The following is a 17,019-nucleotide window of genomic DNA, read 5'->3' as shown; positions in this document are numbered from 1 at the left end:
ATTCACAGTCCGTCGTTTCACGCAGACACAGTTTCAGGGGATGAGCAGGTTTAAGATACAGACGACTCTGCTGCCGCCTAGTGGCTGTGTGCTCACATCACAATAAGGCTGATATGGTATCATGTATACATATAAAATATTTGTTACTAATCTTAAAAACATCACATCACTTAAAAACTCAATTTACGTTTTACAATATTGATTCTTGTCATATTTCTGACAAAGACTTGCTTATTTTTCAACTTTGACAATGACTCAATGATAATTTGAAGTCTGACGTGTTGTTTTTACCACAAAGGAAGTTAAATTACTTTGTTTAAAATCTGCAAACACATCTTTCAGCACAGTGCTCAAGCAAACACTGTTTGGAAAGTTCAAACATCAAAGTGAGTCCAAAACAATAGAATTACTTACCTCCACCACCAAGTAACAGTCCTCTTATGAAACCACATTCAGATTCTCTAGATCAGGCTTTTTATTTGGATTTACACCAAACTTCACACACTCAGAAATATATCAGTCCCCTAAACAGGTCAGAATTGTTTTCCCCATCACGAGCTTTGAATCATTCTCTGAGAATTCAGGGGCGATTGCAATGTTTAGGTGAAAATAAATACATAAATAAAATTAAAATAAATGGATCACACAAAAATGTAGAGGGTTCTTCCTGGACCCAAATCCAGTCGTGCTGTCCTGCTAACTATCTTACATATTTAATGAGAATAATCTTCAAGGCGGAGGTAAGTGGAAAACTAAATTTGAATTAAGAAGAAATAAAGTAACACATTTAAAGGGATAGTTCACCCAAGAGTGAAAATTCACTCCTTATCTACTCACCACTATGCTGGTGGAGCGGTGGGTGAAGTGTTTGAGTCCACAAAGCACTTTTTGAGTTTCAGGGGTAAACAAGCGTTGCAGCTGAATCCAATACAATTTATTTACATTTGAAGAATCGTTAACCATTAACTTCAATTGTATTGGATTTGGCTGCAACACGATTTATCCCTGAAACCCCAAAAGTGTTTTGTGGACACAAACACTTCACCCACCCCTCCATCGGCATAGTGGTGAGTAGACAGAGTACTATCCCTTTTATTAAAAACAAATATTTGTTGCTCCTTTTACATAAAATGTCTGGTTCCTCCACCAGTGAACCTGTCTGATAAGAGTCGGCTGTTTTTGATCTGCTTGTATCTTTAGAAAACACTGAAGGACACTCATGGGACACCATGTGTGACGGCAACAAGACGATGTCGGTTTATTCGTTTTAACCGACTCCGATGCCGTCAGCTGCTTCTCATCATCACACTGAAAACTAACCCTCACAACATCACACCTCTTACACGTGAACACATGAAATCTGCTGCATGTGGTAAGAGCTTTTTATGGTTTGTTTTTACTGTGGATTTTCCTGTGAAGTGCACAACAGGGATTTGCTGCTGCTGCTGCTGCCATCACAGGAAATAATTGCTCGTCATTGCACTTGCTAGCTCTGTGTAACCAGGCTTCATGTTACAGAGGCAACACCAAATAACAGCAAATAGAACCGCATTGTATTTCTAATATACACGGCACAACACGTAAATACAGGCTGTGGAAATCATTGTGAAAAACAATATACTGGAATAGAAAATTTATTTTTGACATTCGCTCAGAAGATGTACAATAAGAAAAGAAAAAAGGTCTGACTGTCCAACTGAAACAAGAAGAACAGAACATTTTTGAATCTCCATTAAAAAGTCCAACTGTCTGAAGAGGATTATATAAAAAAAAAAAAGAAAAAAAGAACAGTGTTCACTCATCACCCAGTAGGAGCTGCTTTAGAGATGTGGACCTGTGACACCGCAGAGCGACATCAAGCCTATATATAGGCTGTCCACTAGGAGACGGCAGAGTGACAGTGATGATGGAGTCACCCTGGCATCAATTCTCAAAGCACCGGTGGCTTAGGACACACTGATGCAGGGGAATACGTGGGGGAGGAATTAGGCGACAAAACAAAAGAGTCTGGACAGCTTGGGGAGCCATTAACAAAATGTTCACAACATGTAAACACTGAGCTGCTGGGGATCGGAGAGACAAGTAGGGAAGGAGTCCGCACATTGATGGCATTATTAAAAGGTCATGAGGGTTATGTGGGTGTATACTGTACGTGTGTGTGTCTGTGTGTATGTTTGCATATACTCGTCTTTGGATTTTTGTGAGGGCCAAATTGGTTCCAAGCTCTCATTGTAAGGACAGTTTGATGGAGCGTGTGTGTGAGTGTGTGTTGGAGCTGGGTTTCCTGAACCAGATTCATCAGTAATCTATCGTAAATGGGTCACAATTTCTGGAGCAATCTAAAAATGGTGGTCTTTGCTTTACTGGGTGAGAGTTACTAGAAGTGATACGGGGTGTGGGTGACCCAGTTCGATGTCTGATCTTTAGTGCGCTTGGCGGAGCTGTGGGTCGTGAACAGGGACTTGAAGACTTCAGACTTCTCCTCCATTTTCTGGATGGACCTCTTGGTGCCGGACGCTGTCGAGGACTTTGGGTCTTCAGAGGAGCTGGAGGTTGCGGAAGTTCCAGCCACGTCTGGGTGGAGAAATGGCAAAAGAAAAAAACAGGATAAGGAAGATTAGTACAAAGAAAAACAGGGCAAAGACAGAGAAAGGAAGGGAGTAAGACTGAAAATGGGAATATGAGGTTTACCTAAATTTGTCTCTCCTTATTTTGTTATTTAATTTCCTTTCAGCCTGTTGATTTGTGAAGGAGCAGCGGATCTACAAACTATTTTTGAATGCTCTCTGGACTTTGAGGGCCTCACTAAAGACATAACTTGAAGGCCAACTGATTACCGAGGTTACCCACCTATCAATCACAACATTAAAACAAGTTTCTATCTTCTTAATGGCATCCTACTACAAAAGCCATAATCCACAGTGGAACAAAAGACTTTCAAAGGCATCAGATACACCAGGTTATACAGTGAAGACAATAATCAACGAGGGGAAAGATATGCCACCAAGATCAGGATGTTCCTCTAAAGATTAACAGACGAGGAGGAAACTGGTCAGGCTGCCAAGAGGCCTGTGGCAACAACAAATGAGCTGCAAGTATTCCCGTCAAGCGCTGGTTGCTCCATACGTGTTAAAACAAATTCTCCAGTATTCTTAGTGTGGCTAGTCCATGGGATAGGATCACAAGATGGAAGCTTTTTCTCACAGGGAGAAAAAAAAACAAATGGCAACAGCAAAAGAGGATTTAAATTTCGGAATGACCCAGCAAGAGCCTCAAACTGAAAACCTGAGGTGACCCGTCGAGGGCTGTGCACCACTGCAATTTCATTTGACTGGAACGTTATTGCCAGGTAGGATGGAAAAATACTGCCAAGTCAAGATGTGCCGAGTTGATATGTTCCAATCCAAAAAACATGCTTCATCAAATTATTACTTAAAGATTGCGCCCACTAATGCATTAAGGTTTTCTATGATTTTCAACCATTTGAGTTTGTTTTTTCACTGGAATTTTATAAGTTACACAAACAAGTTCTAGACTGAAAAGTTCTGGAAATGGAAACCAATATACTCAATTAATTGACTAAATTGATTTTATATCACAAAAAAAGTGTGTAGACTTTTAAAATCCACTGTGTATGTTACTCTTGTATTCATTATTTAGAATAAAAAGCCAATTAGAATATCAATATGTAGAATGACAAAAATGCATTTTCAACAGTCCCGGGGGCAGGACTCCTCAATATTTTAAGCAGAGTACTTTGCCCGAGTTGGAAGTATTATAGTTTTGTTTGTCTGTAATAATTAAAACAAAGTATAAGCTACATGACCGGCTAGACCCTGACTAGAGCTCAAGAGAGGGACGGAACCAGAATAGGACAATTTTATTAAGGATAATTCAATGTTCACATAGGAAACACAATTTGTCCAAAGATTTCTAAGTTTTGACTCAAGTAACTCAGCAACGAGTGCCTTTCAGCCAATGTCCTGTTCTGAGGACAAACAATGGTGGCGGTCTCGAATCTAACATCCATTAAAGCACGGCTCAGACTTCGAAAGCATTCTACCTACTCCAACAGCACTAGCACAAGTAAAATAGGGCAGATTTCAAACATGTATGAGATCAGGTTCTCTACATATCGGTCACTAAGTGAAAGATGTGTTTATTAAAATAGACATGATTAAATAATTGCAACCATCATTTAGACCATCACCTAACACAATACAAATGAGATGAGATGTGTTAGGATCCAGGTTACTTACCACAAGTTATATCACATCACCATGTTCTTAGTATTTACTGAGTATCTGTATTTCATGTGAGTTAAATGTTTGGAATAAACCACCAAACTCCACTACAGCACATTCAAAACAGGTATTCAAATAAATAAGGAGGAAAGGCTCCGGTGTTTTGTTAGCAGATGGATTTTGTTTATGTAAATGCTGAAGTGATTAATCTGAACAAAATAAATGATGCCTCCAACAGGCTTTACACAAACCTGCTGGTGTAGACACAGTCTCAGCCTGTTCAGTCACTTTGCTCTTCTTTGATTTCTAATACAGGATGGGAAATGTACTGATTAGAAAGGGTACATACAAATCATTCTCAAGACACCAATACAATGGTCAAGTTTATTCAACTGCAACCACTCACCCATTCACAGATTATTCTTTCATCATTTTAGATTATCTGTTATTCAAATACAATTTTAACTCACCTTTGTTTTGGCGTTGGCTCGCTTTGCTTCCATCTTCTCCCTCAGCTTCTCCCCCTCCTCCTTGGACCCATTGAGAAATACGATGTCCTCGTGTTTAAACGGGTCCCCACACTGTAGCACAAACATGACACTTTGGTTAACTGCATGGAAATATATATATATAGAAAATAAATGTTGTGATATCTTAAATCACAAGTTGAACTCAGAAAACATAAGGTCTCAAGATGTTGATTTTGTTAAGTGACTTGAACCAGGATTTTGTATTTTTGTGATGGGGTAAAATGTACTACTGAATCACATATTGTGCCAACGTGGAACAACGTGTGATTCAGTTGTATTCTGTGGAAAGATGCCCTTTCCACAGAATACAGAATTAGCGGAATACCTCTTTGCACAACAGGTAGGAACATGTACTCTTACTTTCACTTGCAAAGCATTAGTTTGTTTATGCTGCCTTATGGAAATCCTAAGTAAAGTAAACATGCAAATTCAGTTACTCAGTCAGAAATGATGATACCCAGGAGACTTCATTGACCAAAGACGGCAAAGCAACTCTCAGCCACCCTGCAATGTACAATATCAGCAAGAAATAAATAGTATGAGCCTACTCTGTTTTTGTAATCGAGTTATATAACAAATATCTAAAGATCTTTCTGGTTTGGGGGTTTTAGTTGTCTGGGATTTACCTACGCAAGTGCAACTGATTCCTGATCAGTGGATTAAGCCATGTACAGTTTTACAGACGGTATATTATTGAATACCTGGATGACACATGAGTTATTTTATCAAGAGTTTGTAAATCTTTACAAGTACAAGGGAAAACACACCCATATACAAGCACAAATATCAAACCCAGAGTTACCAGCAGGGGATCTATTGTGTGGCCGTAATGCGGCCTCAGTGGGTGGGAACTCCAGCCATGTGCTCTGTTCAACACAAGAGGGATAATCTCAGGAGCTGACCAAGCAGCAAATAAATTCAGTGGGCGCTGCTCTGAAGTCAGTCACTCTGCTGTTGCTACTGCCCACAATGACACAGGCCACTGGTGAGCTGAGCACCTTATCATCGAGTCAGTGCACAAGTCGACCAGAACGTGTCTTTACCCGACAGGACAACGAGAAGGTGAACAAAACAGATTAACTGGTGGTGGGACACCGAGGAGAGTTTGATATGTGCACCTCCAACTGGGGAGATGATCTGGAATTTAACACATCTGAGAGAAAATAACTATGTGAAGAAACAACCCACCAGTGATTAGGAAACAGTATGGGGGAGGAGAGTGGTTAAAACCTTAGAGAGAGAGAGAGAGAGAGAGAGAGAGAGAGAGAGAGAGAGAGAGAGAGAGAGAGAGAGAGAGAGAGAGAGAGAGAGGGCGGGTGCGTAAGGTGCGACTGTGCCTGTGTGTCAGGTGTGTGCGTTATTGCTGGTAACCAGGCAGGGACGGACTCAATCTCATGGGGATGTGGGGGAAAGTGACTCAATACAACCGGAGAGAGATATCACATAGAGACCAGACTAACGAACCAGTTTGGCTCAGACGTACGACAGGATCTGCTCCTGCTGATAACGCTGCTGTTGCTGCTCATGATGGGAATGACTTGTGTTCTTTGTCGTACTCTGGATGGATGATAACAAGACATGTGGAATATCTGTTGTGGTGACACAATGTTTGGAACAGGCGTCTGATGTCGGTTTACTTCTTCCTCGTACGGACTACAGACTGAACTGCCTCTAAGGTAACTGCCTAACCTTTGCCGCTCTTTGGATTTTTTTCTTTACACACTGTATTGTGATAAAGTAATAAATAAATATAAATATAATACCAAAGAAAATCAATCAGTATCAGTAGCATTGAGGTTAATCGAGCCGCAAATTCTTCCTTACTACGTGTAGGGTAGTAGCTGGTTTGTTAATAAGTGTAACTGAAGAGAGGGCTGCATCACTTACGGTAAAATTAGGGCTTATTCTCAATAAAGACACTAAATAATAACACTGAAGTATTAAGATGTAAATTTTGTGAATTTGGCATACAAATGCTAACCTTATTACACATCACATAGTAACTTAATAAGGAGTATAAATGTCAAGTATAATATCCTTCCTAGGCTATTAAATGCAAAAAAACCAATACTACATAGTTTTACAACATGCACTGTAAGTTATCACATCTAATGACAGGAAGCAGACGTGTAAATGATTCTGAAATCAGTTTGAAACCTTTTGGCTATCTTTATATCTCACAAAAATGTTTTATGTTTACTTATTGCTATCTGTTGTGCCTTGCACATGTAGGTCCTGAGTTTTTAAATTATTTTTTTATTCAGTGAGTCAACTTCACTTTCATTATTTCGAGCAATTAATGAACATCAGTTATTTATTAAACGTAAAAAAAAATTGGTTCCGTATCCAAAGAAAACCAACCAATATTTTCAATGACAGACTTAAAATATTTAGTTTTTGCTTGGAATCTGTTTTATCTTGTGTTTTTGTTGGAGTAGTAGAGTCACAACATCTCTTTACAGGTGAGAATTATTCCAGAATGATTAAGAAAATCTTACGAAAAGGGATAAATATATACACACACCTATTTTCTGCGGAGAGTAAGAACATTTCTGCACACATATTAGTGAATGAGGCCCATTGTCTCTGAAAATAATTATGAAAAGACTAAATCTGGTGCACTAAACTATATTTCTTTTTCAACCTAAAAACTGTCTTCATCTATTAGTGCTAACCTACATAATTAACCCTATTCAACATCCCTTGGGGTTCAGGACCCGAATGAAAATAACCAATCTAAATGTCTTTTTTGCAGGAGTTGTATCTGTGGTGGTGCTTTCTGGATACGGTGAAGTGGGGCTATTATGTGGCAGCTTGAAGGGGCAAAATGCAGCTTCCTGTTTTGCCTGGGAATGAGTATTATTATTTGTTCCGTCATTTACTTGAGGGCCAGTATACCGACAGCACCCAAGCCTTCAGAGCCTTCAAGTTGCAGGCCCTTTTCCACTGAATGTAAAGCTGTTCTGCCCGGCACTGAGATAGGAGTCGAATGGCTCCGCCGTGACTGCCAGGTAAGCTTTATTTTATTGTCTATCTTCTTTCTGAAATAAACATTAAAGGGGCAGGGAAGCAAACTCAGGAAAGAAAAAGAAGTATACTGACAAATACCAGTAGAGACACTTTAAAAGTTATGAGTAAAATTAAGTTTTTATAAAAGTTGTATTGTATTACTCTTGTCTGCAGGTGGAAAGCTATATCCTGAATAGCCACCTGCAGTGTTCCAATTTGACCAGAGAGCTGCACTTCATCACAAGACCTCTGAGCCGTGAGGAGGAAGACTACCCTTTAGCATTCATTTTGACTGTTCACAAAGAGCTGGAGGTTTTTGTGCGCCTGCTGCGGGCCATTTACATGCCACAGAATGTCTACTGTATTCACGTGGATGCTAAGGCTCCATGGGAGTACCAGGAGGCTATACGGAAGCTAGTCAGCTGCTTTCAAAACACTTTCCTCTCCAGCCACAGCGAGACAGTGACCTACGCTGGGTTTTCCCGTCTGCAAGCAGATGTGAACTGCATGAGGGATCTTGCAAAGTCCAAGATAGGCTGGAGGAAGGTGGTGAATCTGTGTGGACAGGATTTCCCTGTCAAAAGCAACCTGGAACTGGTGCAGTACATGCAGAGCAAAGAGTGGAGGGACAGAAACATGACGCCTGGGGTGAAGCAGCCGGTGTCTATGAGGCACAGGACAGAGCTCGAGCACATTGAGATCACAGGCTCACATGTTGTTCTGAAAGGGATGGGGCTGAAGAAAGGTCCTCCTCCACACAATCTGCAAGTTTACTTTGGAACAGCCTACTATGCTCTCACGAGGCCCTTTGTCGATTTTGTTCTAAAAAGCCCAATAGCTCGGGATCTCTTGGAGTGGTCCATAGACACGTTCAGCCCAGACGAGCACTACTGGGTGACACTCAACCACGTCAAAGGTAGACTTTGTTTTGAATTGCTACACAGACACGCTCCCACTGCTGCTAACATTACTTTTCTGCACAACAAATACCAGTATAAAGCTATTAATTATTAACTGGTCTGATTATAATATGTAAACACTCGGGAGCTGAGACACAATACAATCAAGGTCAAACTGCACATTTGACTGTTGGTATAGTAGAGTAAAGTAACACTTCATTGTCCCAGAGTACGTATTTACATACCTACACAAAGAAGCATTAGTATACAGGTTAAGGCCAAAATCAAGGTTGTCAAATTGTCACTCAGATCAGTAGAACAAGAGAATTTAAATAAGGAAATCAAAGGACAGGAGGCAACGAATCACATCCTCAGCTAATCAAAGGCCAAAACATATTTGTTAAAAGCCAAAAGCTGATGCAATAAATTACCTTATGTATCTTTCACAACCCTATACAAAAACAGTGCTGACAGTCCAATAAGACGACCTCTGGATACAAGTGGTCAGTGACCAGTCAGCAAGCTATAGTTTCTCTATATTCTTTTCTCATATTCTTCTCTGAGGTATGTCACACATTTCGTTGCTCTGATTGGTAAACGGCCGGCTCTCTATAATTTGATAATGTTCCTACAATCCCAGGCTGAAGCAGACTTACTGGACCTCTGTCACCGGTTCCCTTTAATAATGGTCAGAGCAAAAGAAGAAACTCTCTTATGAAATCAGTGGTAGGAAAGACTGTTCATTAAACAGACAAATTCATCTACCACTGGACCATGACTCTGCTCTTCACTGTGTAATAAGATGACTATTACAGAATCAAACGTAAGAACAGACCAGTCTTATGCCATTAAGCACCTAATTGGTCTGGCATTAGTCATTACTGTTCAAGAAGAATAAAAGTGGGGAAAGGATGCAGCCCTGAGGGGGCCCAGTGAAGGATGAGAGTGTACTAGATATAGATCTACTAAAACATTCACTTGAACTCTCTGTTCTCGGTTTGTAATACATGAAGGAAACAACACTTTTTATTCATTTGAGGTTTGACTGGTGCTTGTTTAATTAATTTATCTTGTTGTGCCCTTCAGCGATGATTTAATGGCACCCGACTGGAGAATTAGCACCACCGGCTGATTATCTCAATGCAGCCAACTGTTAATATTCCCATAAGAGTCCTGGATTCACATTAGCAGTCATTAACATTTTCTTTTACAGATTTTAAGGACATCCAGTTAAAATTTCCCCTAAATTTCCACAATTGTAATTGTTGCACACTGTAGGTTGCTGTCATTTCTCAAACTTGCTCGAGTCCCAAGAGATCAAATTTTTAGTGAAATAAAATTTCCTCCTACACCAACTGAGAAACATATTAATACTACCATTGGTCTTGATTAGGGAACTGGCCTAAAATTTATCCTTGAGTTGAAATGTCACCACAGACTTGAAATGATCAATACTGATATTGCTTTGTCAAACAAGAGACTCGTGCAGTTCAGAGGGGGAGAGTGTAACAAGGCTTATATACTGTAAAACTCAAATAGAATTCCATCTACTATTTTATCTGTGCAAAATCTCTTGAAGGAGTCCTCCAAGGGAGGGAAACGCTCCAGCAAGTTCCCCGTTTCTATGTGAAGCATCCTGTTCATTCTCCCACGCTGTGCATGTACCACTCCCAAATAGGGCTACGTAAACCCCAAGAATTCAATTATCTTGTATAACAATGATTTGTGTGATCTGATTATGTGTTTAAAGAAGCTCCAGGCAGCCACATAAATGGAGATTGGGAAGGAGACATCCGGGCAATCAAGTGGAAGGATCAAGAGGGGAATACACATAATGGCTGCAAAGGTACAGTACTGCAGAGCATGTCAGTTTATAGAGGTACTAATTTATTGATTAATAACTGTACTACAAGGCTTAACTATGGTCTAGCTTCATTCCTGGTGCTAGGAAAATCATATTAAATTCTCTTACGTAATTTGCAAACAACCATTTATTGCCAAGACAGTACATTTTTGGTCCTATATATGGCCTTTTGTCTGCAAACAGGATTATAGGACCATTTACTGGCTAAGGCAACTCAAGATTTACTAAACAGAAGAACTGATAGGAGGATTAATTTGATATGAAGTCCCCTGTAATAGGTTTAGTCTGTGCTTCATATGACCTTTTACTGGTAGAAGATATGATTTTTATGTAACAATGAAATACACACAGCGGGGTCCAAAAGACTGAGACCACTAATAGAATGTTGATGTTACTTTCCAGGGCACTATGTACGAGACATCTGTATCTATGGAATGGAGGACCTGCCTTGGATCATTGAAAGGAACAGCATGTTTGCCAATAAGTTTGAGAGAGACACCTTTCCTGAGGTGCTGGACTGTCTGGAGCAGTGGCACAGAAACAAGGTGCTCAGCCAGTCGACTGTTCCCATAGAGCCATCATGGCTGCTGGCTACACAGAGCAACTCAAGCAGCAGCAGCTACTTTAACAGCAGTGCTCGAGCATGACATCGCTGTTGACATCCTCGTCAAAAGACTGGTTACATTGCAGTTCAGATGATTTGCAATTCCAAAAGGTGTGAGCAGGAAAATACTGCGCTGAGAACAACGGGATGATGCACTGTACATGCCCTAAGTCTGTAGCATGACTACTGTTCATTGATATATTTGCCTATATATTATTTTTATAACCAGGGGATAATTTATATATATCAGAGAATTGAAATCTCTTTGCTGTACCGTCATGCATTCAGAGCAAGTGTACGACTCCTTATAAGAAACATGCAAGTCAAAAAATAATACCATTTGGGACAACTAGAAGACACAAAGTATTGAATAAACCACTGTATATAGACTTAATATTGTTTAATTGAATCAAATATGCAATGTTGTTCAATTCAATATTTGTCAGTATGTTGTCCAGTTTGACAAAGTTATGTCTGTCAAATTCTTATTTAATGAATTCAGGAGTTGGTGTAAAGAAATAAAGACAAATACAAGAATAAGCTCTGTTCTCTTTTTCTCTCTTTGCTTCATACTAATGTTCACTTTAATGTGTGCAACTTATGTCTGAGTGATTGTGGAGGTTATATCCCTGAGTATATTGTGTTTAAAAAATAAATAAAGAGTAAGAGTTGTTTCTTTCCAAAATACTTTACAAAGCTACTCAATTCAAAAGGTAATTTAAATAGTTTTCTTCAAAATTAAGGTCAGTTGTATTTCTTAATACAACTCGTTTTCGACCAGGAGCACTGTGGTTTCAGAATCTGTTCCGTGCAAAGTCAAAAAACTGATCTGTGCTGATATACTTTCACGTCAACAGATAAAACTATGGTGACTCTATATCCTTTACACTGCCCTTATTCAAAATTGTGTCACTGTCACAGAGTGGTTGAAAAGAGAGACAGACATTTACCTGTACCCATGACTATAGACATATAATTTGACTACTACAGCTTTTAGTTTAAATGTTCATTTCAAGTGTAACCTGTGTGGTTGAAATTTATCTCGAGATGTGAAATAAAGCGTTTCTCAGACCGGAGTTGTCTTTGAGTTGTTAATACTAAGCTCTGCAGAGGGTTACACATTCAGCAAGGGTGCTCAAAGTGGAACTCCCCAAAGTCAAAAAAAGCAGGTTCTTATACATAGTGGTGTTTCAGGGCATATACATTGTTTATGGTCACAAGTAATCTGGTAGACAGATAAACATCTACTTCTACGAATAGAGGAAGGTGTTTCAGGGCATACACATTGTTTGTAGTCACATCTAATCTGGTAGACAGATAAACATCTACTTCTACGAATAGATTTCAGACGTCATGGTCCACACGAGAAGTGATGCATCACAGTAGTAAGACACTGATCACTGAAAGTTTCCATTACACGTGTTAATTCTGAAAACCGAGTTTATTTCTGTGCTGAGGCCATAGACCGCATACGAGGGCGTTTATCTCTGCAGGAAAAACTGACACAGGCTTTCAACTTACAAAGACATGGCATTCATCAATATACGAACTAAGATGTCTGCAGTTTAGAACATGTCATGAATCTGGCGTAGAGTTTTCTTAGAAAACTTCCTCAAAAAACAGTTAACAAAAATTTTCAGGAAGATATTGGTGAATGAGGCCCAAAGTTCATTTTTGAGCAGAGATGATTTACACTAATAAAAAAATGTACACTTTGTCAGCAGTGTACGATTTTATATATATACACTACCGTTCAAAAGTTTGGGGTCACTTAGAAATTTCCTTATTTTTCAAAGAAAAGCACTGTTTTTTTCAATGAAGATAACATTAAATTAATCAGAAATACACTCTATACATTGTTAATGTGGTAAATGACTATTCTAGGTGGAAACGTCTGGTTTTTAATGAAATATCTACATAGGTGTATAGAGGCCCATTTCCAGCAACTATCACTCCAGTGTTCTAATGGTACATTGTGTTTGCTAATCGCCTTAGAAGACTAATGGATGATTAGAAAACCCTTGAACACCCTTGTGCAATTATGTTAGCACAGCTGAAAACTGTTTTGCTGGTGAGAGAAGCTATAGAACTGGCCGTCCTTTGAGCTAGTTGAGTATCTGGAGCATCACATTTGTGGGTTCGATTATACTCTCAAAATGGCCAGAAAAAGAGAACTTTCATGTGAAACTCGCGAGTCTATTCTTGTTCTTAGAAATGAAGGCTATTCCAAATGCGAGAAATTGCGAAGAAACTGAAAATTTCCTACAACGGTGTGTACTACTCCCTTCAGAGAACAGCACAAACGGGCTCTAACCAGAGTAGAAAGAGAAGTGGGAGGCCCCGGTGCACAACTCAGCAAGAAGACAAGTATATTAGAGTCTCTAGTTTGAGAAATAGACGCCTCACAGGTCCTCAACTGGCAGCTTCTTTAAATGGTAACCGCAAAACGCCAGTGTCAACGTCTACAGTGAAGAGGCGACTCGGGATGCTGGCCTTCTAGGCAGAGTGGCAAAGAAAAGCCATATCTGAGACTGGCCAATAAAAAGAAAAGATTGATATGGGCAAAGAACACAGACATTGGACAGAGGAAGATTGGAAAAAGTGTTATGGACAGACGAATCAAAGTTTGAGGTGTTTGGATCACACAGAAGAACATTTGTGAGACGCAGAACAGGTGAAAAGATGCTGGAAGAGTGCCTGACGCCATCTGTCAAGCATGGTGGAGGTAATGTGATGGTCTGGGGCTGCTTTGGTGCTGGTAAAGTGGGAGATTTGTACAAGGTAAAAGGGATTTTAAATAAGGAAGGCTATCACTCCATTTTGCAACGCCATGCCATACCCTGTGGACAGCGCTTGATTGGAGCCAATTTCCTCCTACAACAGGACAATGACCCAAAGCACACCTCCAAATTATGCAAGAACTATTTAGGGAAGAAGCAGGCAGCTGGTATGCTGTCTGTAATGGAGTGGCCAGCGCAGTCATCAGATCTCAACCCCATTGAGCTGTTGTGGGAGCAGCTTGACCGTATGGTACGTAAGAAGTGCCCATCAAGCCAATCCAACTTGTGGGAGGTGCTTCAGGAAGCGTGGGGTGAAATTTCTACAGATTACCTCAACAAATTAACAGCTAGAATGCCAAAGGTCTGCAATGCTGGAATTGCTGCAAATGGGGCATTCTTTGACGAAAGCAAAGTTTGAAGAACAAAATTAATATTTCAAATAAAAATCATTATTTCTAACCTTGTCAATGTCTTGACTATATTTTCTATTCATTTTGCAACTCATTTGATAAATAAAAGTGTGAGCTTTCATGGAAAACACGAAATTGTCTGGGTGACCCCAAACTTTTGAACGGTAGTGTATATATCTCAAGTATTGTCAATTGTACAGGAAGCAACAATATGTAGCCATATTCTGATGAGTCATCCCATAAACGATGTGCATTTTAAGGGAGTTATTCAGTAATTAAGTTCTTTCAAGTCTGTGAAATTTGTATATCATCTACAAAGTTACTACAGGCTACACAAACAAAAGAGGGAATGGTTAAACAGGAGTGACAGCCACAGGGAGAGTCAGGATGAAATAATGCTCACCTTATGGCAGATTTCTGTCTTGACCTCCTTCAGGGCCCGGTCTGAGAAGACACAGCCACATGTTTGCAGGTAACAAAACCTGAAGAAAAAGAAAATATATACTGATTATAATAATATAATAAAATAATATTAAAAAAGAAATGCTTCTTTCTTGAACTTTCCCAGTCTTTCTCTCTTTGGCTTTGACCTGTACAAAGTGAACACAAATTATAACTGAGCTCTTCTGTGTTTTTGAGTAGATACTGGTGATGGGAACTGATAAGTGTCATAACAATATATAGCTTATTTTAACTTAATACTGAATGTCATACAAGCAAATAAATCATAACACAGCTCATGTTAGACACAGAGGTCTGTAGAAAACACACCAATAGAGATGTCCTGAATTTAATGGAATATTGTGATCAAATGTCACTGAGCCAGGAAGCTAATGGGTCTACAGCTGCACAAAATTGAATGGAGAGCCTTCCTTTAAATTATTTCTCGTTGTGCTCAAAAATTGTGATTGATGAGTATTCCTGGGTTCTTCTACTTGATGTTGTTTACCTGTGCTTGCCATTCATCTCCAACCCAACAACAGGGCAAATAAACATGCCACAGTTGATGTCCTCATAACGGTCTCCTTTAGCATTTCTTCTTTCTCCCTCCCACTCAGGGTTATCGATCAAGTTCAGCTCCTTTATGTCCTGGAAATGGAGAGGAGGAATGGTCATGTACTGGAGCACGAAACCACACATGAAATCTAGGAGAAACGCACATAGGCATAAACCCCAATACACATCAGAAACTTTGCAGAAAGATTTCAGAGACATCGTTGTGCAGTACCTTTATCCCACGGATGTGTGTAACAGTCTCAATGTTGGGTCTCTCTGCAGTTTTATCCAGAAGATATTCAATGATAGCATCTTTGTTAAAGAGCCTGAAACATAGCACAGTTCAAACGTTAAGTGCATTGTGAGTTTCATGGTTGTAACAAGGCCGATGATTTAGCCTGATGATGGACATGATGTCAACCCTCACCTTCCCAGGTCACAGGAAACGATGGGACGTCTGAGTTTCTCCTGGCTCAAGGCACAGTATTTCCATTTGGCGGCCAACTCTGCATTTTTATCGACCTACAGGCACAATCAAAGCACTTCAATCAAATCACGTTCCACGGAGACAGCCAACCTCACGAGCCCATGATGTCTGTCAGTGTTCTGCATTATACACATGCAAATACTGTACAGGATTTAGTAAAGCATTCAATCACTAGCTGCTAAACACTGTGATTTCTGCGTCTCTTATAAACCAAATTCCTCAGGACGACGTGTCCCACTTCACAGATGAATTACGTAAAGGATTTACAGTATTAAGTCTTTTAGCTTTGCCCTCGATGACGAATGTACTATAATCGTTGGGTGTTATATTTTAAAGGACAGTTAGCTAGCTTGTTAGCTTAACTTCGTGTACATATCGTGTTCGACAGGACATTGAACACGTTCATTATGTGGTATATCATTTATTGGTTTACCAGATCAAAGGCTCAAAATAATGAGCTCAAACAGTTAGCATGCTAGCAGGCTAACGGTTAGCATTCGTCAGACAGACTTCCACATCGTCACAAGGAGAAAAAAACTAAACAAACATAACGAACCTTCTCGACTTTTTTCGGGCCTTTCACCAACTCGTGCCTTTTGGGAATCGTACCACCGTCACATCCCATCTTGAAAAGCCGACCTAAGACGTCTAAACACCGGGTTAGCTCGTTGTGCGTCACAGCTACACGCAGACAGGAAGTCCCCGGGTTGTAAACAAACTTACGAGTGAGCTGGAACTCTCGCGAGATGTGCGGCCGAGCTGATGTCGCCATCCAGCGGCTGAATGCGGTAAAAACTCAAACCCCAATTCAGGCGTGTTTTCTCTCTGCAGCCACAGAGCGGAGGCATCGCTCCAAACAAGACTATTGTAGTTTCTGTTCAGCCAGCAGCTCTGATGGAAGATTGAAATTGATCAGTTACCATTAAATAATACATCAGAACATTTAAAAAAAATAGAAAGATCAAATCAAATATACTTTATTGCCCCGATGGAGAAATATGTCTTGGGCCAAAGTGCGACAGCGGCTGCAGAACAGTACATTGTGCAACAAACATCAAAAAACACTACAAAAGGAGATATGTGTGAGACCCAGAATAATAATGCACAATAAAAGTGAGTTGAAGTTTGCACCTGCACTAAAAAAACTTTAAAAGATAAAACACGAAAATAATATAACACATGAAAGATGAAATAAA

The 17,019-nt window shown here is 39.8% G+C and overlaps 2 protein-coding genes across 2 annotated transcripts; one reads left to right on the top strand and one right to left on the bottom strand.

The window, feature by feature from the left end:
* Positions 1-1,618: 1,618 nt before the first annotated feature.
* Positions 1,619-16,536, bottom strand: rtf2 (replication termination factor 2). The gene is made up of 8 exons (XM_035152534.2): positions 16,380-16,536; positions 15,764-15,858; positions 15,569-15,662; positions 15,290-15,429; positions 14,744-14,822; positions 4,715-4,825; positions 4,496-4,550; positions 1,619-2,574 (listed from the first exon to the last, which is right to left on the bottom strand). The coding sequence occupies exons 1-8, from the start codon at positions 16,446-16,448 to the stop codon at positions 2,378-2,380; spliced, it is 840 nt and encodes a 279-aa protein (XP_035008425.1). The 5' UTR covers positions 16,449-16,536; the 3' UTR covers positions 1,619-2,377.
* gcnt7 (glucosaminyl (N-acetyl) transferase family member 7) lies at positions 5,737-12,192 on the top strand. The gene is made up of 5 exons (XM_035152533.2): positions 5,737-6,450; positions 7,530-7,785; positions 7,958-8,699; positions 10,433-10,528; positions 10,949-12,192. The coding sequence occupies exons 2-5, from the start codon at positions 7,579-7,581 to the stop codon at positions 11,191-11,193; spliced, it is 1,290 nt and encodes a 429-aa protein (XP_035008424.1). The 5' UTR covers positions 5,737-6,450; positions 7,530-7,578; the 3' UTR covers positions 11,194-12,192.
* Positions 16,537-17,019: the final 483 nt, after the last annotated feature.

Source organism: Hippoglossus stenolepis, chromosome 3, assembly GCF_022539355.2.
Source record: "Hippoglossus stenolepis isolate QCI-W04-F060 chromosome 3, HSTE1.2, whole genome shotgun sequence".
Taxonomy (NCBI): domain Eukaryota; kingdom Metazoa; phylum Chordata; class Actinopteri; order Pleuronectiformes; family Pleuronectidae; genus Hippoglossus; species Hippoglossus stenolepis.
Note: the sequence above shows the minus strand (reverse complement) of the source record. Positions and strands in the feature narration are given on the sequence as shown.